Source organism: Megalobrama amblycephala, linkage group LG8 (genome assembly GCF_018812025.1).
Source record: "Megalobrama amblycephala isolate DHTTF-2021 linkage group LG8, ASM1881202v1, whole genome shotgun sequence".
Taxonomy (NCBI): Eukaryota; Metazoa; Chordata; class Actinopteri; order Cypriniformes; family Xenocyprididae; genus Megalobrama; species Megalobrama amblycephala.
In genome coordinates, this window is record NC_063051.1 from 15629722 (window position 1) to 15656775 (window position 27054).

General features: G+C 39.6%; 1 protein-coding gene across 2 annotated transcripts in view; it reads left to right on the plus strand.

Moving 5' to 3' along the window:
- Window positions 1–27054, plus strand: part of LOC125273870 — a 145345-nt gene that overhangs the window by 38497 nt on the left and 79794 nt on the right. For both annotated transcript variants that reach the window (XM_048199631.1, XM_048199630.1), the window contains exon 3: window positions 2203–2250. In XM_048199631.1, coding sequence (XP_048055588.1) covers window positions 2203–2250 — 48 coding nt within the window. The remainder of the gene's footprint in view (window positions 1–2202; window positions 2251–27054) is intronic.

The window sequence follows — 27054 nt, forward strand, 5'->3', positions numbered from 1 at the left end:
TAACCCTCAGAGTTGTGGAGCAAATGACAAGAGAAAGTAGATATGATTTCGGTGTGCAGAGTCTTTAAAATACTAACAACTAGCTTCATTTAGACTGTTCACATGGAGTGCAGGTTGAAATATGGCTTTAAGAAAAAAAAAGAAGAAAAAAAAAAAAAAAATTTGCATATGTGTTTTTTTGTTGAGTATCATATTTGGTACATCAGGCTTTTATCGCTCATATAGTTGGATTTAGGGGGAATAGATATCATATTCGAGAAGAAACAAGGAAAAAAAAGAGAGAAAACTAATTGGTATTTATATGGCCAAAAAGTAAGATGAATTTCTGATTGTAATGTAGCCTATATTGATGAGATCTTTATAACAGTATAGCAGACTACTTACATAAAATGAATATAAATATCAGTTGTCTATATCTCCCAATAATGTCTTAGTAAGATAATATTAAAATGCATAGTTTTTGGATCGAATTTCTGTAGTTTCAAAACATACAGTATAATGCAATGCAATATAATCATGATTGAGAGATGTACAAAATAAACATTCCTCAAATGCCTTACTGTATGTATCATATTTGATGTATTTAAAAGAAAATGATGTAAGAATAATCAAGTAGTAAACCTAACTTGCTTCAGTCCAGTAAGTGTTTATCTTGAAATATTAACAACGATATAAAAGTTCTTACGTTTACTTTATTAAAATCAATGGATATTTTACAGCAAGACATCACAGCCTGAAGGCGGACACTTTTAGAATGATATTTTACTTGCTAAAAGGTAATCAATCATACAACAGAAGGCATATTAGGTTGTAGTAACAATGTATTTTTTTTTTATCGTGTTGATAATTTAGAGGCCTTATAAATTTGCGTATCAAATATGATACAGTAGGCTTTATAAGATTCAGGCAATGACAAAATGGAATATTTAAATATGAAAATGAAGTATTAAAAATACTATTATTTTTCTAAAAGCATTAAATAAATTATTTTGAGATAAAGATTTATGAGGCATTAGGAAATTTGTTACACAAATGGACGTTGCAGATTTTTGTCTGATTTATTTTCTAATTCAATAAGGTTGATGTGTAACATCGATATTTAAGGACTTGCCTGTTTCTTGGTGTGTCTGTGTGACATATGAGTGCAGTTAAGTGGGTTCTGTGTGTGTGAAAGTAATTTTAAGTGGTTGAGTTTAGATACCATTTCTCTCTCTCTCTCTCATGGTTTGATAATTCCCATCATTGCAAACAGACATGCATTTCCATTCATTAGCCAAACACTCTTAGCAATCAGGCCATAGCGCCAGGGGCACCAGGCCTCTTGTAAAATCACATCGCTTAATAGCACTGTTCTATAATTATATGCCATTAACATCTATCAAAATGAGCTCCCACATGTCATGCATATAAGCTCTGGATTTAGCAACTCTGTTCCCCCACTCTCTGCGTCTTTCCATTACAGAGACCAACATCCATTGGGATAAAATAGGCTAATTGCTAATGTGTAATATTTGTACGATAGGCTCCTTAATTATTTAGATAATTAATTCTAGTTGTACCCCATTTTATCAACCAAGCACTCTTAATTATCATATATGGAATAGCTGAGCTATATCAGATGCATGATACATAACATGTTGATTATGAAAAGTGGCCGTTCACCGTAGAGAACATCTGTTGTTCCATTAGTGCTCATCTTTTTTTAAAATAAACATCATTAACAGCCACTAAAGGATTACTAAATATATTTCACAAATAGATTAGTTAAATAGTTAAATTTAAGATGTAGTTAAAAAAAAATGTTTACATGAACATTTGATCAGGTAGAAATAGCATCTATTCAAAAGCTCAAAATTCTGAAACTTTTTATTATGGCATTTATATTGTATATTTTGCTATTTGCTTTTGCCCATTTAGATTAGATTCAGCTTTATTGTCATTGTGTTACAGTGCAAAGCCAGTGAAATGCACTTAACATCCAGTTAGCGTGTGCAAATCGTAAAAAAAAAAAAAAAAAAAAAAAAAAAAAAAAAAATATATATATATATATATATATATATATATATATATATATATATATATGGTAAGGTACAGTTTGGCAATCAGCTGTTTAATGATTAAATGTAAATGAGTACTGCAATGTAATGAAGTGCACTAATTGTAATATAATAAAAATCCTAAATATTTTGAATTTTTGTGTAGGGTCTGGGACGAGAGGAGAGACTGAGTTGTAGCATTTGCAAAGCTGAGGTAAGTGTATGTGTGTGTGTGTTTGTTATTTTAGAATTATTTATACATTATTATAGTATTTATTAATATTTTGAATTAACATTTTATTTGAATTTTAGATTTAGTAATTATGTGCTTTAGTCATTTTATTGTTTGGTTTTTTTAATATTTCTATTTAGCTTTTAATTTTATTACTTCAACTTATTTTATTTCAGTTAGTTGGCAACATTTCTGATTTTTGAACTTTTAAGTTTTTCATCTGTTTATGTTCCAGCCTTATTTCAATACATGAAAACTAAAATCCAAAAAACTAAAAGTTTTAATAGTTTTAGTATTAGCTTTAGTTATTATGAATACTTTTTGTTTCTCTACCATATCCAACTTTGTAAGTGTACACCATGTTTAAGTGAAGGAAACATCATTTTTGCAGCTCACCCTTGGTTACGGTGATCTTTGTCATGCTCCATAGTACTCACTGTTATGGCAAGCCTAAAATGCAGATTTGTTTGCTATTTGTTTACCTAGTATGGCGATATTGATAGTGAAAGGACAGCAGCTGCACTGTTCCTTCTCAGTGCCGGGTTTCATACCTCATTACTGAAAAGCAGTTCTGACGGAGAACAAACTCTACACTATAAACTCCTAAACCTCTAGTGTATGTCCCTGATTGTGTAAGTGTGTGTGCATTTGTAATAGGTTGATGCCCTCTTGCAGCAGATAGTATTTAACTCATTAGAAGAACATCAGCTCCTGGAACAGATAGAAGCCCAAAGGATCCAGAACACAAATACTACTAATGAGCAATCATCTCCCTCTCTCTCACTCTCACTCTCACTCTCACTCTCTCTCTCTCTCTCTCTCTCTCTCTCTCTCTCTCTCTCTCTCTCTCTCTCTCTCTCTCTCTCTCTCCCCATGTCATTGGTTTGGTCGATGAATATAAAAGCCTGTTTTTATTACATTAATAATATGCCAAGACACCCACTGTGGGAAAAATAAACGGTCATAATATTTGGCATGGGAGACGGACAACATAATATCCAAATCCATATTCAGTCTGCGAGCTCAAATTTAGCACGCTTTCTCCCCGATGTGTTCCCAATGCTAATTCCGTGTGGCCATCTTGCCTGGCGCAGCGGGAGCTCATTTGTGTGAAATGGTGGATGTTGATGTGGCATCACACAGAGGGTCAGTTCTCCGCTTAGACGTGCGGTTCAACCGTCCTCCTGCGTTTAGGTGTTTGCTGTGTAATCATACAAACGCTACATCTCAACTTTACGTATGGTCGTGAGGAGAATAAACAGTCTGAGTTGTCTTTTCTTGTGTTGAACAATCTACTTTTTACTCGGTTTCACTCCAATTTTCAGTCTTTAAATGGCTAGCATTTGAAACCATGGTCTTGATATCAAATCCTCTCCTTTTTAAGTGCTTTTTGTGCTTTTTCCACGTCTAAGCAACCCACTCTCAAGGCTAACTGGCAACACCAATTCTTTCCCCCTTTTAGGCCTATTTCATTTCATATTCTTCCATCTCCAATCTCTTTTCTGTCTTTTAGACTTTTATTGAGTTATGAGGGAACCACGGATAGATAACCTTACAATGAAATTTGGGGAATTATTTAAAAATCCCAAAAAAGTTTCCAACATCCAACAACATCTTTGATTCATTTCAAAGTGGATAATGAATAATGGCAGGTAAGGTTGTCTCAAGAAATAGTGGTATTCTGTTTAAGTCAATAGCATTTTAAAAGTCACTGTGTCTAGACTGTATAGTATATATTAAAATTGATTATTCCCATATTCCCTGGCAGGATATATCAGCTGCCACGTTTTAGTATTGAGGGCATCATCTGATTATCAAGATTTTACTGTTAAACCTCTTTATCGGTTTGTAATTCTGGAGCATTAAAGGATGAGTGCTTTAAAAGGTTACTTTTTGGTGCTTTTTATATCAGACCCAATAGGACAACATGATCCATCCAAATATTTTATCCCATTTCCCAGAACAGATGTAAATGTAGATTCCTGGCCAGTACATGTAGCCTAAGTGATCATATAGACTCAAGTTCTCTCCCTGGCCTTTTCTTATTTTTGTCTAGTTTTGCGCCTTGCAGCACCAAGTGGCCTCTGCAAACCTCCATAATGGCTTCCAGACTCTCCCACCTGACCATGGTAATGCAACCCAATACCGTTTAAATGGGAGTCATTTTCAGCTTTTGTTACCACAGTGAGCCTCGGGGCAACCGAGGGAAGCTGAGGACGCTGAGCAAAACAATTTAGAGGGAAGTGTAGCAGCGCTTCTGTCTCTCTTGAGTGAGCACAGCTCCAGCCCGCCAATCCATGCCAGCCCGTTTAAAATCCTGTTAAACTGCAACTTATCCCTATGATTCCTCACCTGCCATGCGATCAACACACCTTACCAACACGCTCTTATGAATATGTCGCTCTGTGTACTCGTGTACACAGTTGCTGTTGTTTTATGGTGTGTTAAAACTGTATACATGAACTCATTCAAAACGTTCTATAGCTGAGATTTTCCTTTGAATTAAATTGTTTGCACCTCACAGAAATCTTTCTGCATTTTTAGATATTCACTAAAGGAATGGTTCAGCCCAAAATAAAAATTCTGTCATCATTTATTCTTCCTCATGTTGTCCCAAACTCATTTGATGTTTGTTCTTATGTGGAACACAAAAGAATATGTTTTGAAGAAAGATGCTGTTTTTCTCCATCTTAAAAAAAAAGTCAAAGTGATCCAAAACTTTTAAGCTCCAAAAAAGATATAAAAGTTGCATGAAAATAATCCATATGATTCTAATAAACAGATCAAAATCGAATCCTAGATTCGTTTTAAAATCAAATCAAAAGACTACATCAGATATTACATAAAATGTCAAACTTCATTGGTTGTTGCATGTCATATGACCAAACGTCATGATATTTGAGGTGGTCTTGTGTATGTGTGAACTGATAAATATTTGATTTTATCATATGGATTAATTTCATGCTACCTTTTATGTCTATTTTTGACCCTGGACCACAAAACTAGTCAGGGTATATTTGTAGTGGTAGCCAACAAAACATTGTATGGGTCAAAATTATCGATTTTTCTTTTTTTGCCAAAAATCATTAGGATATTAAGTAAATATCATGTTCCATAAAGATATTTTGTAAATTTACTATTGCAGATATATCAAAAATTTATTTTTGTAAGTAATATACATCACTAAGGACTTAATTTAGACAACTTTAAAGGTGATTTTCTCAGTATTTAGATTTTTTTTGCACCCTCAGATTCTTTGATTATTTTTTTTGTTGTATGTCAGCCAAATATTATCCTATCCTAACAAGCCATACATAAATGGAGAGCTTATTTATTCAGCTTATTTATTCAGATGATGCATAAATCTCAATTTCAAAAAAATTACCATTATGACTGGTTTTGTGGTCCAGGGTCATATTTTGAAGCTTAAAAATGTTGGGTCCCATTGACTTTCTTTTGTGTTCCACTGAAAGAAAGAAAGTGAACATGATAATGGGTATAAAGATATGTTTATTAAAATAAGGGGATGGCCAATACTGAGTTGGTGTTCTGACGTAGTACACAGAAGCCTGCACAGTCTACAGAATGTAAACAACATAGGAAACTGACTGGGGAGAGACAAAATTATTGAATAAAGCCATTATTTTTCTTTTGTTTTTGCTCACAAAAAGTATTCTCGTCACTTCATATCATTAAAGTTGAACCACTGTAGTCACGTTGACTATTTTAACGACGTCTTTACTACTTTTCTGGTCTTTGAATGTGGTAATTACATTGCTTTCTATGGGGGATAAAAAAAAAAAACCTCTCTGATTTCATCAAAAATATCCCAATTTGTGTTCCGAAGATGAACAAAGGTCTTACGGATGTGGAACGACATGTGGGTGTGTAATGAATGAGAGAAATTTCCTTTTTGGGTGAACTATCCCTTTAATATTCAACAATATTATTGATTTGACTGTACCGACGCTCTTGTATGAGAACTGAACTGAGCTGGACGATGACAATTTTTTTTTTGCAAAACTGCTTTATAGATGAAATGGACTAATTTAATAACTGATGATCTTTACAACGGAACTCAATCAACACTGAACTAACAGCCGAAATGCATAATTTTCCTGTTATCACTGTAAAGCTGCTTTGAAACAATCTGTATTGTATAAAAAGCGCTATATAAATCAAGATGACTTCTTTCCACATTAGGACAGGTCAGACCCCAAATGATATTTCATTGTTGTACTATACTTTTGGGAACATCAGTTTGCTACAATGCAGGAAAAAACCTGACCCACAAACCCAAACACACACACAGAAAAAAAAAAAATACACACAAAAATACATTCCTCATTTTGTGTCCAGTTTGGGGTAATGTCATCAAATATTAATAACGCCAGGCAGTGTGTTAAAAATCATGGTGGGCTGACATACAGTAGCTCTCTGACAGACAGTGAGACAGTGTCTGTGCAGAGGAGACAGCTTCCTTCTCACTCACTGATGGAGTTTCAGCGGCGCCTGGTCTCAGATCACTTAATGCATCAGTCTAATAACCTTTTAATGTCTGTATTATGGCGGTCATTTAATATTTGCTCTCGGTAAGATGCGCATGTAGATCAGCAATGACTGTAATGATGATAATGATAATCATACGCTCATAAGCCGCTATCTTAAAGCATTGCATTACTGTGCTCACCGGTGTTTAAAATGAAGCGCTTTTAGCCATTATGGCTACAGAAAAAATAACCGCTTGCAATTCTGCTAATGTAATTTCTTCATTCCATGCATGTGCAATTTAATTTCACTGCATTTTGTTGACACTGCTTTTTCTTAAATTTTTTTCCCTCTTGTCTTTTTCCATCTTAGCAAGTGGGTCTAAAATGTGGGCCATTTGCATGAGTTATGCTAATTTGTTAGGGCAACGAATGCATTAATTTCATTAGCAAATGGCCTCAAAGCAATAATTACCAGAGTAGGTGTGTCACAAGCAATCATGTTAAATTTTGCCAGTTAATTATTAAGATTTTGTTTGGAGAGACCTAGATTTGACATGAGTAGCCGAAGGAGAGACAGAAAGAGAGAGCGAGAAAGAGAGAGAAAGAAGGAAGAAAGAAAGTTAATGTTCTCCAGCAGCGAAGGTAAGGTGTGTGTTGTGGTGTTGAAGGAAGGATGGAGTTGGCAGGAGGAAAAGTGGTGGGCTTGGGTTGGTTTGCATGTTGACAGCTTACATTCTGGACTAATTACCGCAAATAGCACTGGGCTAGCTGGTACTCAGTGAATCCAGAGGGGTATAATTATAAGAGAAACGAGGGCAGGGGCTACTGAAGCGGTTTCTGCTCCCATTGATTGGAGTCCACTTGAGGAGGAGGGGAAACGCTTCTCCTTAGCTGTCATTGCCTTGCACTTTGGCCAATGGAGACTGGGGAAAAACATTTTAATTCTTGGGTTCCTAGACAAACAGCAGTGGTTGGTTTTTGTATCTTCTGTAATGTATTTACAGCAAGTAGAATTAGTTGTCTTGTTTTGTCTTGTCTTGTAAAAATATGTAAAAAGTCTTAAAATTGGATAAATTAAAAAATATTGAAGGATAAGTTCACTTTACAATGAAAATTACCCCAAGATTTACTCACCATCAAGCCATCCTAGGTGTATATGACTTTCTTCGTTCTGATGAACACAATCGGAGTTATATTAAAGGGGTGGTTAAGTGTTTTTTTTTTCTAGGCTTGATTGTGTTCTTGGGGCGCAGTTTAACATGTCTTAATGCTTCGTTTTTTTGAAAACGCTGTATTTTTCATATATTTTACCTTTATTCTACACCTCTGTTTCCACTGTCATATGAACGGCTCGTTTGACTTCCTGCTTCTATGAAGCCACTCCCTCCAAATTACGCAATGTGCTCAGATTGGTTAGCAGGTTGGTAGCGTCCGGAAACGACATGCCTCTTACCATCCGTTGCTTCAATCAAAATGTAAATACTAGCGTCTATATTGCTGTATCAAATTGAGCCCGAATTGAAAGAAGGTCAGTCGCAATCGCAGCTTTTAAAGGACGTTTATGAATGGTATTTCATTTTGTATTTGTGTCAAAGTGTTTAGATATGCTGTCACTGCTGTTTGTTAGCTTTCAATATACAGTTTTATCCTGATTAAAGCTTTACTGTAGCCGAATACATGATTGAGTAGTTGCATTTTTGTAAAGGTAGCGTTTAATTTATAGCATGAACAACTGTTTGTCTATGAACATAGAAGTTTGTTTGTGTTTGTAGAATTTAGCTAACTGGCTAGCAAAGCAAAAACGAGTTGCTCTTTGTGTATGTCCTTGATGCAACCAAAAATAGCAACAGAACTATAGGTTTAAAAGACATGTACAAACAATAAAATGTACTTACAGTTTGAAGACAATAAACAGCAGTTTCTGCTTTTAAAGTGGGAACTGCTTCATCTTTCAGTTAGCCTTTGTGCATTCAGTAATAGCCATCCAGCATTGAACTCGTGTAGATTCTGGAATCTTCTGGAGTCTTCAGAACCGCATACAGTATAGAAAATATCACAGATATAATGAGTTCTATTATCTTTTGATGCGTCTATCGCACATGCTGCACCACATGGCCTCGCCCACTTTGTTGCGTGTTCCCGGGGGCGTGTTTTGGAGGGTTTATGATGTCACCAACCCATTGTAGTCCAAAACCGGTCGTGTTTGTAGGCATTAAACTTTAAAAGACAATATCTCCGTTTGCATTGAACTTTCAGCACTGTAACTTTGCAGATACTGTTTATGCTCAAGCAGCAACATTACACACTAACTAAAGTTAAAAAAGTGAAATCGCATTTAACCACCCCTTTAATAAATATCCAAGTTTGAATGGGGCCAACGAGTTTGAAGCTCAAGAAAGTGCATCCATTCATCATAAACGTACTCCACACGGCTCGGGGGTAAATAAAGGCCTTCTGAAGCTAAGCAATGCGTTTGTGTAAGTATAATATCCATATTTAACAAGTTATAAAATAAAATATCTAACTTCCTCCAGACTGCCTTCCATATATAACTTAAGGAAAAAGCGTAACTGATGTTGCGTCAGTTACGCTTTTTTCGTAAGTTGAATACAGAAGGTGTAGAACGTAGTGTAAGAGTTTTGAACTGCGAGAGGTGTTGCACTTTCTTTGTAAGTTGAATATGGAAGGCGGTCTGGTGGAAGCTAGATATTTTACTTTAGAACTTGTTAAATATGGATATTTTTCTTACACGAACACATCGCTTTGCTTTGAAGGCCTTTAATTACCCCCTCGGAGCCGTGTGGATTATGTTTATGATGAATGGATGCACTTTCTTGAGCTTCAAACTCGTTGGCCCCGTTCACTGCCATTATAAAGCTTGGACATGTCAGGATATTTATTAATAAAACTCTGATTGTGTTCATCAGAAAGAAGAAAGTCATATACACCTAGGATGGCTTGAGGGTAAATTTTAATTTTACAAGCAACCATTTTTTCTAGTTTTAATGATGTTTAGGTTTAATTGATTGATTGATTGATTACTGACATATACTAATTAAGAAAGCATTTTCTAGTGTACTTGTATTATTTTATGTATTAAAAGACATGTCACTTATCAAGTCTCAGCTGTTTGATTATCGCTTTAGCAACTTTAATATTCACTGTCAGCTCGATACTCAAGCTTTTGACGTTCCTCAGGACTGTCTTCATCATCTTGGCAGCTGTCTTTGAATAAAAGGTTGGCACCTAGACTCATCCTCTTCCACTCAAGGCATAAATCTCCTGGTCTTCCTCTAAAACTCTCTTTAGGGTTAATTCCTCTAGTTCTTATCCACTGACACCCTTTAAAACTTTTCCCTCCCTCTGTCTCTCAAGTGTCTCCTTAAAAGTGAGCACGCTTTTCTCTCGTCTCTCCACTTTTAGGGGAAAAAAATGCTAATCATTACTTGAGTTTAGATGAAAAGGAGCTTATCCTGTGATGTGGATGAGACCAGTAGCTGCTTGCCTCGTTATTTAGCTAAAAGCAGTATGTGATGTTTGTACAATGATTCTGTCCAATACATGCATACACTTCTCTTCGTTTGCTGCTCTTTGTAGACCAATATGATTACTTAAGAGAGATATTTCATGTGCTGAACTTAGGAGGACTTCTTGCTACTACTGTCTGTTTTTTTGTTAATTAGTTGTGTTTTAAAATTTAGTGAACTGCCTTTATCATTCCAGCCATCATGGTACCTCATATGTGACCGATTTGGAAAACACTACATGGGTAGCACCTCAATACAAATAAGCCCTCCATATAGAAAACCAACTTGCAATTGATTTCAAAAGTTATTAACTGTTAACATAGATAGATACTGTACATAAAAGTACAGAGCACACTCAAATACTCTTCCACAATTTTTAATGCAAAATGCTATCCCAGACTGCATTTATTTGATCAAATAATAATAATAGTAATAATAATATTAAAAAACTATAATTTTGTAAATATTATATTTATATAAAATAACTGTTTTCTATTTAAATATACTTTAAAATGTCATTTAAACCTGTAATGACAAAGCTAAATGTTTTCAGTCTTATTACTTTTATTACTTAGCTACATATTAGGTGTGTTCGACATCGACTGCGGCTGGATGTAACCAATCTGCGAGAGTAGCTGAAAACGGAGACGTGAAGTCGGACACTTTCTGCTTCCCGTAGTGATGCTTGTGCTGCGTTTGCATACTTTTTATCACAGTTAAATAAATGCAATATTTGACTAATACACCGATGTTTCAGAGACATTTCCATTCAATACTTTATGTACTGCTTACAGCATCTGTTTGTACAAGAATAAAGTTCAATATAAGCATATGCTATATAAAAACTAATGTAGTGGGGTCTAAGTTTTTTATGAGTTTTATTTTGATAAACATGACACAATATAACATTGCAACTACATGAAAAGAGCTTTAACTCTTATAAAAATACAGATTTGTGAGCATTAGTGAAACTAAAGGCGTGACAATAAACACGAAACACATGTGATCGTTGTCATGCGGTGAATCCAGCCAATCATGAAACAGCTGTGTCGTCATCAGCGCTCATGCAGCTCCTCTTGAGAAACTGCACTGGCTGACTTAGGTGGCTGATCTCGAATCGCTCTCGCGATACTTTGAAACCATACGTCACGGTCACATGGCATCTGCACTGTCTCAAGTCGGACAAAATTTCTTACCGGCATGCACTGCTTCAAGTCAGCCGCCGATCGGTCTGTGCAGCATTGCATCAAGTCGAACAAGCCTATTATTACTCCAGTTTTCAGTGTCACATGATGATTACTCCAGTCTTCAGTGTCACATGATGATTCAGAAATTGTTCTGATATGCTGATTTGGTGTTCAAGTAACAATTCTTATTATTGTCAATGTTGAAAACGTACTTGGTTACGTACGTAACCTCGGTTCCCTGAGATACGGGAACGAGTACTGCGTATGGGGAAAAGCTCCTTTTTCCTCCTTGCTGAAGCCTTTTACAATAGCGCAGTGAAAACTGCACGTCTATTGGCTCAAAGGAATGAAACTCTTTGAGCCAATGACGGCGCGGCGTAGTCGCGCGAGCCAATGGCGAAATAGCGCGCCAACAAGCCCGCTAAAACGGGCCGTGGCTTATGGCTATATAAGCCGGCGTTTCGCCGTTGTATTCAGTTTTAGCTCGACTGAAGCGATGATACTGAGCCGCAGTGTCGGGGCACGGCATAATACGCAGTACTCGTTCCCGTATCTCAGGGAACCGAGGTTATGTACGTAACTGAGTACGTTCCCTTTCGATACTTTCACTCATACTGCGTATGGGGAACGAATACAATCACGCCATGCCGCGACAGGGAACGACAAAACATAACTTGAGCGCCGAGGGGCCCAGAGGATATGTGAAGGGCTGAAAGCCGTCGAACCCTGGACACAGGGGCCGGGAGGCCCTGAGAGCGTGTGATGATGGTGCTCAGGGAGGCCGTCTTTTCACACTGAGAGGACCCGAGCATGTAAGGTCAGGATGTCCAAGTTATAAAATCTGACAAAAGTGGACGGCGAGGACCAGCCGGCCGCCTCACAGATGTCCTTGCGAGAAACACCACTAGACCACGCCCAGGATGAGGCCATGCCTCTAGTGGAGTGGGCTCTTACTCTTATGGGGCAGTCCAGGCCCATAGAGGAGTAGCATAGAGCAATTGCGTCGACTATCCAACGCGAGAGGCGTTGCTTTGAGACAGGAGACCCCTTGGTGCGGCCGCCAAAGCAGATGAAGAGCTGGTCTGACTGCCTGAATGGCTGAGACCGCTCAGTATAGATTCTCAATGCCCTGACGGGGCAGAGTAAATGCACCTCTCACTCGTCCGTGGAAGGAGGTAGCACTGAGAGGGAAATAACCTGGGCTCTGAATGGGGTTGAGAGCACCTTGGGGACATAACCATGTCTGGGTTTTAGAACGACTTTGGAGTCGTTGGGCCCGAACTCAAGGCATGCAGGGCTCACAGAGAGGGCCTGCAGGTCGCTGATGCGCTTAACTGATGCTAGCGCAAGTAGCAGAGCGTTTTTAAGCGTTAAGGGCCGAAGGTCAGCTGACTGCAGTGGCTCGAAGGGCGGACCCTTGAGGGCTGCAAGGAACGGTAAGTGGTCTAGGGGGATTAAGCTGCCTAGCGCCTCTTAGGAAACGGACAATGAGGCCGTTTCTGCCCACCGTCTGGCCAGCGATAGGTGCGTGAAACGCTCCAATGGCTGCAACGTAGACTTTGAGTGTGGAAGGGGTGAGACCGCTATCCAGCCGCTCTTGGAGGAAAGACAGTATCTGAGATACGTCACTCTCCACAAGGTCGACGCTGCGCGTTGAGCACCAGTCAACAAAGACAGACCATTTCTGAGCGTAGAGACGCCTGGTGGACGGAGCTCTAGCCTGAGAAATGGTATGTAAAATGTTCTCGGGGAGGCTTAGCGGCTCCCATCGAGGGACCATAGGTGCAGAGCCCACAGCTGGGGCTGGGGGTGCCAGATTGTCCCGTTCGCCTGAGAGAGGAGGTCTCTTCTCAGGGGGATAGGCCATGGGTCTGTCGTGGAGAGCCTGAACAGCTCTGAGGACCAGGTTCGGGTCCTCCAGAGTGGGGCCACCAGCAGGACTCTGTGTTTGTCCTCCCTGATTCGTCTGATCATGCAAGGGATCATTGCGATCGGGGGAAAAGCGTAAAGGAGGAGCCTGGGCCAGGTCTGGGCCAGGGCATCCGTCTGTTTTGAGAAGAAGGTTGGGCAGTGAGAGTTGTCTTCTGAGGCGAAGAGGTCGACCTCTGCCTTCCCGAAGATCTCCCAAATCTTTCGTACCGTTTGGGGGTGGAGCATCCACTCGTCTGAGGGGACGTTGCTCCGCGATAGCATGTCTGCCCCAAGGTTCGACTTGCCAGGAATGTGTGTCGCTCTGAGCGGCTGCAACCTGGGCGTTGCCCATTCGAGGAGGCGCTTTGTCAGGGCGCAAAGGCGGCTGGACGAAAGGCCTCCTTGGTGGTTTATATACGACACGACCGTCATGCTGTCCGACTGGACTAGGACGTGGTGTCCTTTCAGGAACGCCTACAAAAAGAGTTCAGGGCATGCTCTACTGCCAGCATCTCGAGGCAGTTGATGTACAGATGGCTCTGCTCGCGAGTCCACGAGCCGAAGGCTGGTCTGCCCTCGAAAACGGCGCCCCAACCCGTGTTGGAGGCGTCCGTTGAAAGCACCTTCCTTCTTGTTACCGCCTGAAGGGGAACTCCATGCTTGAACCAGCTGGGGTTCGTCCAAGGTCTCAGGGCTGTAACGCAGGCCCAAGCATGTAGTGGAACCCTGAGTTTCAGCCAGTGTTGCAGAGGCCGCATTCGTAGGAGGCCGAGCTGCAGTACTGGGGAGGCGGAAGCCATCAGCCCTAACATCCTCTGGAAAGTCTTCAGAGGGTAACGGGCATTGTTCCTGACTGATGCCGAGAGCTTCTGAATCGTCAGAGCGCGCTCTGGAGAGACTACGGCCCTCATGTGGACTGAGTCGAAGACTGCGTCCAGGAACGTGATACGCTGGCTGGGGAGCAGTGAGCTCTTGGCAAAATTGACCCTGAGTCCCAGGCACTAAAGGTGGCTGAGGAGCACGGATCTGTGGTATTCTAGCTCGGTATGAGACTGGGCCAGTATGAGCCAGTCGTTGAGGTAATTCAAAACTCGGATCCCCATCTTCCTTAGAGGGAGAAGCGCCGAGTCCATGCACTTGGTAAACGTGCGGGGAGCTAGAGACAGCCCGAAGGGCAGGACCTTGTATTGATAAGCCACACCCTCGAAGGCGAATCTCAAGAAAGGCCTGTGGCGAGGGGCTATTTGGATGTGGAAGTACGCATCCTTCAGGTCCAGTGAGAAGAACCAGTCCCCGGGGCGTATTTGCGCGAGGATCTGCTTCAATGTCAACATTCTGAACTTCCGTCTCATGAGGGAGAGGTTCAGAAGCCTTAAGTCTAAGAGGGGTCTGAGACCGCCATCTTTCTTTGGGACAACAAAGTAGCGGCTGTAGAAACCCGACTCGCTCTCTGCGGGGGGAATGATTTCTATGGCTCCCTTCTGTAACAGAGACGTCACTTTTGCGCGGAGGACATGAGTGTCGTCCGTTTTGACTGAAGTGGTGACCACACTGCTGAAGCGCGGCGGCCTGCGGGCGAACTGTAGGGAGTAGCCGTTGGATATAGTCCCGATGACCCACTGTGACACTCCGGGGATGGCTTGCCAGGCCTCGACCCGTGTGACCAGGGGTTGAATAGCGTCCGGTGACAGACCGCTGTGCAGGGCTCTTTGCACCGTCGTTATAGGATGAGGAAATTTGCTCTCTTTTTGGTAATGTAAAAATATTGGGTTCGCCATTAGAATGGCGGTTTGTGTGGGCGCAGTCATTGTGGGCCCAGGGCACATAACCCGATGAATTCCAGCACCCGGAGCTAAGCGAGGTGGCAGGGAATGCAAACGAGAGAGCTTTTGGGGCGGTCCGGCCGTAGCGAGACCTAACCTCATCCTCTTTCTTCCTGCTTGATCAGGAAGACGCCGGAGGCGTTGGGTCCAGCACTATCTTAGGGCGGGGACCCTGGCGTCTCGGGAGCGTGGAGCGTTTCGCTGGGCGGGCCCGCAGGCGCTGCTCCTTGGGTGGCGCTGGCTGTGATGTGGAAGGGACAGGCTTGCTCTGAGGCTGGGTCGGCGCAGGTTTGGACCGACTTGCAGCAGATGAAGAGCTGGAGCGCTTCGGCAAGAAATGTCGCATTGCCTGGGACGATTTCTGCGCGGCCGAGATGGCAGCGCTCGGTGAACCCCTCCACGGCTGACCCGAAGAGACCTGAGGGCGAGACAGGGGCATACAAGAAGGCCATCTTGTCTGCGTCTTTGATCTCTGTGAGGTTAAGCCAGAGATGGTAATGCTGCATATGCTGCATAAAGTATTAATTTCAGAAAAAAACAAAACTTTTTTTTTTTTTTTTTTTTTAGAAAAATAGATATTTGTATGTTGAATCTGTTATATTGTTTTTATCAATAATTTTTGGCAATGAATGAAATTTTGCATTGTCGCATAACGGGAATGGAGCTATGAAAAGAGTTATTTAACAAGCTGGAAGAACCATCAGTTTCTCACTATAAAGCACCTTTGTTAACAAAGGGGTTCAAACTTAATACTAAATCTCTGTTTAGTGTTCAGATGTACGACACTTGCAAATGCCTGAGCTGTTGAGGAGCATCCGGATCTGCAGGCTCAGGAGAAATTCGGTCTGATGGTGTTGTAATCAATATCTTCTGCACTGAATAAAGAAAAGACGACAAACTTGTGCTGTTAATTTGACCCTGTTGTCAAGGAAGTTGCACATGGTTTAAAGTGAATGAGAGCGAACAGGAAAACGAAAAGAGGCAGGTGGTGTACATATTTGGTTTAATTTTAAATATACATACAATTAACCGGAGTAGCCAAGGCGAGGTGAGTGACATTATCAAGAACGCTGCTGTACCCTCCCGTCCTCGGGACTTGCCTCAAACTTGGCAAGTCAAACTTGGCAAGTCCGATCTACCAAGGACACAAGTCCCAACTTTGCATACTTTGTTTGCAATTGTTTTTGAATCCAACCATTTTGGACACCGTTTTGGATGGTTGTGAAATCAAAAGAGATCTGAAGTGCAAGAAGAAAGCAAAAGAATGTAATTTCTTTCCATTTAAGTCCATTGCACTGGCTAATTAAGCAGTCTGATGCAATTTGTATCGCTAAGACCTTCCATCAGTATGATGTGGTCTGACTGGAGAAGGTCGTGAGGTTGCTGGTGGAATTTGAGCCTAACGAAGCTACTGGACTGAATGAATAAGTTGGGATAGTTGATTTACTTTTCATCAGTACTGCAGCCCACCATTGTTCCTGACTGCAGTGTGTTTGGGATTTGCTAGTTTAACTCCTCTTATTTAACCTCTGTGCCCCTCTTCCTCCATCTCTCCACTCCTCCCCACCTCAGGCTGAACTCATTTGGGTTCCTGCATGGGAAGGTCCTGGGGCGGATTCAATCAGCCGCAGCCTTAATTGGCTCTCAGGCATTCAAATTGAAACCGATGGAGAACTAATAACAATTGCCCTACTGGTTTGTAGCTGTAGAAACCGAGGGAAAATTAGCTGTGGTGCCAGAGCAGTGCACTTTTTAATTGCAGGCAGGATTTTGGTGGGTTTGGTTGAGAGAACCATTAAACACACACGCACACACAAACACACACGCACACACACACCCTGAGGGCTCTTCTTTGTTTCTGCGACCTCAGAGTGATTTTGTAACATGACTGTGACTGGAATTTCTAGTGGCCATATGAGTGTGTGTGTGTGTGTGTGTGTGTGTGTGTGCTGCCCTCCAGTCCATTCCACCATGTCATCACCTTCCACCTCTCAGTCATGTAGACAAATGAAAACACACACTCACGAACACACACAGGTGTTCAGTGAGGCCTTCTCTCAGTTTTAAAAGACAGTTCAGGCATGTTCTGCACTCTGAGCTGCTGCTAATGTTTACTGAAAAGCAGTTCATCGAAAAGCCCTGAGTTCATTGCGGCCATTATTGCACTGCATGTTTTGACAACTGCGGATGAAAGGCATGATGGTGAGAGGAAGATGAGGCCTTTACAAGCTAAGCACTCTTACTAAATGCTGGTGGTGACCTCTTGATCTGTCTAGAAGCCTGCACTATGGCAGATGGTAGAACTCACAGAATGCTTCTTAAGTCAACATTTGAGTTTGTTCAGATAGTACTGAAATAATTTAAAATGTAACATTTACTTCTCAATTGACAAAATTATATCTTGTACTGTATCATGTCATTAATCCCAATAGTAATGACAAAAAAATAATACGCAAAATTTACACATCCCTTACAAAGATACAGTACCATGTAATACTGATATGTTAATACTATGGTAATATGATGGTACTAAATTATTACTATATTCATGCATCCTCTGTGAAAAATAAGTGTTTAATCATATTGAATGTGAGCTTGTGGTGTACTTCATACAGTATGTTGAAAGTATTTAAAATACTTAAAAGTATTATTTAAAAAAAAACAGTAACACTTCACAATCATTTTTCATTTGTTAACATTAGTTAACGTTATTTGATAATATGAATTAAGAATGTGCAGCATTTAATAATGTTAATTACAACATTTTAATATGTATTTATTGTTGGCATTAGTTAGTGCATTGTGAAATAACATAAATGCTGTAAAAATATATTTTCACTGTTAGTTCATGCTAGTTAATACAATATGTTAACAAACGAGATCTTATTGAAAAATCTTACCAAAAAACTATACTTGCCGATAAAACAATATTAATGAAATAAAAGGCTGCGTAAGTGTATTTAAAGAGAGTAAACTTTCATGTTTAACACACTTAAGTACACTTTTAAAAACTGTCGTTCATAGTAATGTCAAATTAATTTTGAAATACATTTTAATTTAGTTTAGTAATCGTCTGTTGTGTTTTTTTGTTGTTGTTCATGTTCATGACTTACAGAAAATTACAAAAATGTATGGTACAGTATGTATGTATATTCATTAATATATAGTAATGAATAATATATATATATACAAACAAGCAAACAAACAAACAAACAAACAAAAATAGTGTCTGTCCCACACAAACAGTGTGCACAAGTTCAAGTTTAATCCCTCTCTTCTTAATTCTCTCTCAGCAGGAGTCTATGCCCTTGTGCCCTTTATAGCCCTAACCATACCTGACAGATCAGAGGCATGGACCTGAAGAGTGGATGTGTTTGTGTGTGTGTCTTTGTGTGTGTGTGTGTGTGTGTGTGTGTGTGTGTGTGTGTGTGTGTGTGTGTGTGTGTGTGTGTGTGTGTGTGTGTGTGTATTTTCATACAAGTTGTGTGAATCTGTGTGTCGAGCCAGTGTCTGTCACTACAGTGTTGTTGGTGCAGATGCATTATGACATTCTCAGTCCTCATACACTGAGGTTATTACACACACAACACAGATTCAAGTATAGCTCTAATAATAATAATAATAAAATGAGCAGGCTTTCAGAAAGAGCCTTATTTACTGGTCAGAGTATAGAAAAAAACATCTATACAGACATATAGAAATATCCATCTTTCATCTGACCAACATTATGTTCTCACATTATCATTACAATAATAAATTCAGTTGATGGCCTGTGCACTTTTTTTTGTGTTTTGGTACTTGTCCTTTGTGTGTTTTGAACAAACCAATGTCTTCTAAAAATGCAAAATAGCACAAACCACAAAATTAGTTCAGTTATAAAAACAGGAGTTTAATGTCCTTCATGGTCACAGCTGTGTGGGGCTCTGCAAATAAACGCTGTGCTTGTTGAAATGTAGACCATGTACTGTAATTGGTAGGCGACGGCTGTGGTGTTTGGGTGGAGACTGGTACAGTAGTCCATGGGCCCATTAATGTTGCTTTCTGTTCAGCCCATCTGTGTTTTTGAGAGCCCTGAAACAGGCTATGATCAACTTTGAATGGTTTTAATTTATTGTAATTTAAGTTAATGTAATTTATTCCTGTGAAGGCAAAGTTAAATTTTCAGCAGCGATTACACCAATCCTCAGTATCACATGATCCTTCAGACGCCATTCTAATATGCTGATTTGGTGCTCAAGAAACATTCTTCTTATTATTTTACTTTTAAGTACAGCATTTATTTGAAATAGATTCTTTTTAACTTTGTTGAATGAAACTATTATTATTATTATTTTTAAAAAAATAAAATAAAATAAAAATCTTAGTCTACTCTAATAATGTTGGATATTATGTGTTTGGCAGATGTTTTTATCCAAAGCAATTCACGTTCATTTGTGTTTCTTGGAAGTCGAAACTTGACATTTCTAAAACTATGTGTTAGCAGTTGAGCTACAGGAAATTTGTAAATTTGAAGTTTGAGTTTTGCAACATTCCTTTCTTCTTGTTGCTCACCAAATATTTCAACTTCATCTCACCCCCTCTCACATGGTTCCAGGCTTTATTGTGGTGAAGTGAAGATTACATTTTGCTACTGTGGTAACATGCCCCTTAATTAAAGGCAGAACTGATACATATGCATTGAGATTGCATATTACACTGGCATATAAGGAGGAGTTTATTTGATAAACTACAAAGAAAGCATCCATTCACATCGAAACAGCCTAGGCTACATGATAAACGGCACTAAAAGTCTTATGAATTATTCTGAATTCGCAGCAATCAGGTTTTAAAGTGGCAGTAAATCCAGTCTAAATAGGTTCATTCATTATTCTCTCCGGTGTGGCCGGGATACTTAAAGAGTGTTATGTCTGGATTGTCCCACGCTCTGCTGTGTTCTAGCGGACAGTGTTCTGGCTTGACCTGATATACGGTGCGACTCGAATTACGGAGACGGAAATGTCGTCGTCATCTTGTTAGTATTCTGATGTAAGCCTGGGGCACGGGTGTCAGATGCTCTCAAAATTTACAGCTCAATTTGGAAACCACAGATACAGCTGAGCATGGCTTTGGGGTGACTTATAATGAAAATACCAATCCACATTAGCTTCACTTGCCACAAGCAAAATGTTAATATCAGAGCAGAAAAAAAGTGAGAGAGGGAGATAGAGAGAGATTGAACAGAGAAACATCAGAAAGAAAAGAAAGTTTGGTGTCCATGAAAGTCTTCCAATGTTACTGGCAACTTTGAAGCTGGCTGAAGGTCTTTTCTGGTTGTTGGACAGAAATTTGACACATTCATTGGTGAATTGTTGGTGAATTAGCAATGTCTGGCAACAGGCTTTAGCATTTGTGTCAAATCAATATTGTTTACATTTTGAATATTATGAATGCTCAGGGTATGATCTACTTCATTAAGTTCATGTTCTAGGGAAAAGAGGCAAGTTTTAACTTAAGGATCCCTCCATTTGGTTCATCCTTTTACTCTGCCTTCTGGCACCAACTAAATTAAAGACTTTTTGTTCCATCCTGATTTTCCACTGGGCCTTTAATGTCATGCTTATTTCAGAAGGATATTGCTGGTGATTCTTACAAATAATGAAAGGAAATGAATGTATTACAGTCTGAGCACAATGAAAACATATTTATCCTCAATCTCCATGTGAATTGCCCTAGCTCAAATAGTCTTCGATTGAATACCGCAAACATATTTGCATAAGCTTTGAATTTAGAGTCCTCCTCAGGCTCCGAGTATTGTGTCAAAGCATCTTTCTCTATTGTCATTGTTTTATCGTGGAGAAGTGGTACTGCTGATTTATATGATTATCTTAACTAAGACCAACAAATGAACAGAAATGGATTCTCTTATTACACTATATTCTTTCTTGCAATGACTTTCTTGCAATGTCTGTGATTTTAGAGGCTCACAGTACTTCAATAACAGAAATAAAACTTAGTTTGACATTTATTCTTCGGTCTATAACATGCAAATATATGTATACACTGTAAAAAGTGGATGTGCTATTGTTAACAAGCTTTTTCTGTCTGACCTGACATTTAAAAATTGGTTTCAGGTGAATTTAGTCATTAAATACTTTATTTGACTTGAATGGCACACATTAATGTAGATGTTATCAAACGAAATGCATTTTTTTTGTTTTTTAGGTTTTTAGGTCACCTTTTTTAAGTGTATGGACGATTGGTTGTAGTTGCCACATTTTTTGATCTAGGTTTAGTTTTGAGAATCATTTTCTATCTGCTTGTGAAGTCGTAATGCAAGGAATACTATTTCGTTTCAAATTAGAATACTATCAACAGCTGTTAATGTGCACTCTTTATTCACATTACACATTTAAGGTAAGTGTCACGTTCTGGCAGGTCATTGTAGTAAATCAGACAGCAGAGGAGAATCCAGCAAGAACAGTCTTTAATAACAACACTTTAGAACACCCAGGAAATGTAGGAATTGAATAAAACAACCATATAAATTAAAATGGCAATCAACACCGAACAGAGCTGTGAGAACTGATGGTTTAAATTCACAAGGGAGGCTAACCAACAGAAACTGAAACGGGTACGTAACACTCAGTAATGAGGAAAACTAACTAGTGACAGGAAAATGGGAACAAAGGAAACAGGTGCAGGAACTAGAACTAAACCGGAACAAACACGTGACATTAGTCCCCCTCCCGGAAGGTGCGTTCTCACACCGTAGAAAACAGTTCAACAGAGGAGGGAGGGAGGGGGTTCAAGTGGAGAATGTGAATTAGGAAGGGACATAACCAAGGAGGGGAAAGCAGAATAGTCCATGGGGGAGTGGAGGGAGGCTTGAGCCAGGGAGGAGACGATGGATGGAGGAGACAGCTGAAGACCCAGAGGACAGCCAAGACAAAGGCCCACAGCATAAAGGATGGTGGGAGGAGCCAGGGTGGAGTCAGTTGTATGACCACCAGTGGTGGACCCAGGAGAGTTGGAGACCCAGGCGGAGCCGAGAAGATGAGCTGCCAAGGTGAAACCAGGGAGCCAGAGGACTGAGGGGCAGCTGGAGGGACAGAGGACCACGGTTAAGCTGGAGGTGAAGGGGTGGAGGGATGAAGCACAGCTGAAGGCCCGGAAGTCCAGGAAACAGGCAGAGCAACGATTGACCAAGGTGGAGCCGGAGGGATGAGGGAGCCCAGTGAAGCCGTTAGGACAACAGTCCCAGGTGGAGCTGAGGGAGGGAGGAGCCAAGGTGGAGCTGACTGTAGGCCAAGGTGGAGTGATGGGCTTGGCAGCCCAAAGTGGATACAGGGGATCCGTGTGTCTAGGCGGTGCTGGAGACTGGAAGGCTCGAGGCAGATCTGTGCAGCAAAGTGTAATTAACAGAGGAGAAGGCAAGGGACTGAAGGGAGCCAGCGGAGGCGGGGCAGTGGAACTGGCTGGATTAGGTAGAGGAGGTGGGAAAGGGAGGCTTGGTGGGACCATCACCAATGAAGGAACCTTGGAGTTGGGCAGGACCAGCGGAGACACAGGAAACTTGTAGCTGGGCAGGACCAGTGACGGCAGGAGACTTTGGGGAATTTCCTCTTTTAACTCCATGGGGACACCCATTGGCACGGACGAAGTTACTGGCTCACGCACCTGGTCAAGCATACTGTTACGTGCATCTCACCAGCACCCAGTCAAAATCTCCCTCTAAGACCGTGGATTGCTCGTTGAGGCTGGTGTAATAAAAGACGCAGAGCGAGCAGTCAGGATAGTGAGTGAGGCATGCCAGATCTATGAAATCCCTTGTGTGGTCCTCAAGGAAGCACTTCTCCTGTTCCAGGAGAAGAAGGCAGACTGCAGGAATGTCAATCCTTTCTTTTCTTTTGGTTCGGTGTTCTGCCATGTTCTGGCAAGTGAATGTTTTAAATTACATGATGTAGGAGAATCCAGCAAGTACAGTCTTTCATAACATTTTAGAACACTCAGGTTACACAGAAAATAAATCAAACAACCATGCAAACTCAAACGACAATCAACACTGAACAAAGAACTGTGAGAACTGAAGGCTAATCAACAGAAACTGAAACAGGTGCATAACATTCAGTAACCAAGGAAACTAACTAGTGGTGGGGAAATAGGAACAAAGGAAACAGGTACAGGAACTGGCATCTCAGACACCAATAATTTAACGAAAAGATAAATCACTGTCTGGCCATCTGGGATTTCAGCATGGAGATATCATTTCTAATATAGATTAGAATCATAATTTTTCTGTAGTTTTACAGTGTGAGTGTATATAAGTAGTCGGAACTGGAGGAGCAGCTTTATAGGAACAACTTTTCCTATAAATGAAATAGAACAGCTAAACAGTAAAACAATCATTTTGTCGATATTATTATTATTTTTTTTAAGATTTAAATAAATGAATTGAAATTTTAAATGAATAAGCTCAATAAATTAATAATAACATTTAAATGTTGTTTAACATTTAATGGCTTGCCCTGATCTGATAATTTACAACTTCCTTGTGTGGTCTAAATATCAAGGAATGTTTCTTTTAACATAAGAAGAGCTGTGTGGATTGGTCTTCATCGCAGTCTCCAATGTTCTCTTCCTTTTTTTTTTTTTTTTTTCAATTAGATACCCATTTTATGTTGCAACGGTCCATTTATTAGGTTTTATGCCAGCTGAGTATGGCCATGGAGTAATTACAAGGATTATTTACTTCTGTTAATTGAGGTCCCATCTTTGAATGGGTGGTAAAGGTTAATGTTCTTTTGATATATATATTTTCTTTCCGTCTCCTCAGACAGACTTACAGCCAAAAAAGAAGGGGATTCCTAAGGGTTTACAAGTCTGAAATGTTCAAATTCAGTTTGAGAAAAGGAGGAACATTGGTAGGTTTCAGCTGTGGGGTATATTTCAGGTTCTGTTTCTAAGCTCGGCCCCTAAGATGGCCCACATTGATTTCCTTCACTTCTGCTCTTTGCTTGGTCTCAGCGCTTTCATTAAACCCTAATCCGTCTCATTTGCTATGCTTCCAGGAGACATGGAACTTAAAGAGGGAGGTGGATAATGAATTGAAAAGAAAATGTGAAGTTACATATGTTTTTTTCCCTGCTCTTTAAATGACCCTTGTCTCCACATTCATGGTGAGGCTGTTTTAATAGTCTTCCTAATAGGAATTTTAAATCACAAAACTGCTAACCTGCAGGTTAATAAAAATGGTAATTTGGTAATCTTGTATCTGATTTAATTGGATTTCAAGAACCTCTTTAAAATGTGTTTGCATTCTGGAAAATTTACATGTGCCGTGTTAAAAAGGAACTTGAATCTCCAGCTGTCAGGATAATGAATTAGACCATTTCATCTCTATAATCTTCTGACAATCTCCCTTTGTACTTTCCTGTCTCAGTTGTCCATTAAAGCAATGAAATACCTAAATATTTGAAATGTTTTACATGGTTTTATAACTTTGAAATGTTGCTAGGCCCTCAAAAATTCTGTATGTTGTTTAGTCATAAATATAATGGAGCCTGACAGTAGAACAGATGAAATAAAACTAGAGTTATGTCAAAGCTGACCCTTTGACCTTTTAATATTTCTTGGAGTTTGCATTTGTGTGATATTTTATTGCATTCTTGTAGTGGTCAGCCGATACTTATTGTCTAAGCCAATATATCAGCCAACATGTGGCATTTAAAAAAACTGTTGTTTGTTTTTTTTATTAATAAGCTTCTGATTGGCTGATAAGTGTTGTGAGCAGGACTTTTAATTTGACAATGCCGAGAACCAAGTGCATAAGCGCAAACGCATTAGAGCTCCTATTCTCCATATTAATTAGTTTACTAAATAATTTAGTCTTTTGTTTAACAGTTATGTATAGTAATAGAAAGGCAGTCACTATAATCCATTTTTTTAATATACCGTCAGCATTCCAAAAATATTTATATAATTTAAACAAGTTTTTAAAATACCTATTAAACATTTAATTCCACAAACCTTGCAGACTTCGAAACAAATTTCAGATGAAGAACACGTTGTAACCTGCATAAAAACATGTAGTCTGTGTTAAATGGTCCATCTGGTTGAATGATCCAGTCTTTTTTTTTTCTTTTTTTTTTTTATTGGATGTGGAGAGTTGAGTTCAGCTGTCACTGGAGACATACAGTACATGCATTCACTGTGTACTGTATGTAAATTAGTGTTATCTGGTCTTTACTTAAAAATATATGGCTCCCAGTGCACACAGATTTACCAGATTACTGAATCCACTGTGTTTACTTCCTTTGGTTGCACTTTATTTTACAGTACATACACTTTCAATGCACTTTTGTAGTTAGTTTAAGCTAACTACATGGGTTAAGTTAAGGTTTAGGGGTAGGTTCAGGGTTAGTACCTAGTTATTACCCAGTTAGTGTCATTACTAGAATAAGTACATGCAAGTACAAGTATGTTCATGCGAAACAGGACTGTAAAAATGGGCTACCCTTCCTTTTTATTTACGTTTATATATATATATATATATATATATATATATATATATATATATATATATATATATAGTAGTCAACATTTGAAGTGGATCAAAACCTTTCATCAAAGTTGTCCTAAAACCTTCTTCTTAGGACTTCTTAGTTCTTAGGACAACATTGATGAACTTTTTTGATCCACTTCAAATGCTGACTACTGTGTATGTATATATATATATATATATATATATATATATATATATATATATATATATATATATATATATATATATATATATATACACACATCGACTTTGAATCTGCCACCCTGTTGTCTAAAATGGTGATGGGCCAAATATCGGCATTGGCAAAAAACACTGTATATTGATCAACCACTAGTTGTATGATGTATAGGGCCTGATCCACAAATACCTATTTTTGCTATGGACTTGTGACCAAGCTGGACAAAGTCCTGTCGGATTTTCTATCAAGGCAGCAGTTTTGTCCTGCTTTCTTACTCAGGCCACAGTCTTGAAGCATTTATAGCCTTAAGGATGTCTGTGTCAGCTAGGTTGGATAGTGAATTTCTGACACAATGCTCTTTCAAATGGATACAGTTACAGCTCAGATTCTACTCAAACCCCCTTTCCTTTCATTTCCACCTTTCATTCAGTATCGTCTCTCAACCCTCGAGGAGATGCACTGCTGCTCTCAAAGGGCCAGCACATATCTGACATCAATTATGGGATTACTATGCTTTAATGCTTTAAACTTTTTCTTACTGTGAATTTGTCAGAAAGAAGGAAGAAAGGTATGTTTTTTTTTTCTATCGCTGCTCTGGTCTTAGGCTCTCTCCCCAACACGGAAGGGGCCGTGTCAGAAAGAGCAGTGTGGACAAGACACAATCATCCAAATGAGTTTGACACATGGAGTACAATACACCTTGACACTAAGTGAGTCTAACTCTGGTCAATATTTAACCCCTCGGTCTCATCCGCTTAGCCAACAGAGGTCTGAAAGTGGAAGTGAAGAGTATGTGTGAGAGTGTGAGTGTGAGGAGTGTGTTAGCGCATGTAGGTTATGGAGAGCACTTTTGGTCTGGTGTTGTTAGCCTTAGGGCTTTAGCTAATAGGCCACCCAATTCCCAGCAGGCCCTTGGGCTCCGAACAGCTCGGCATTAGCGTCCCCTCATCATTAATGATGAGTTCTGCTCTTGCTTATGCCCAAAGCCAACGGCCTTCAATCACCATCAAATAAACTTAATATCACCACATTTATCTTTACATACACATGTAGGCCCTTTGATTTTGCGAAATCCAGTGATAAAAATGGAATTTATAATGTGTATGTAGGATATGTATAACATGGATTGT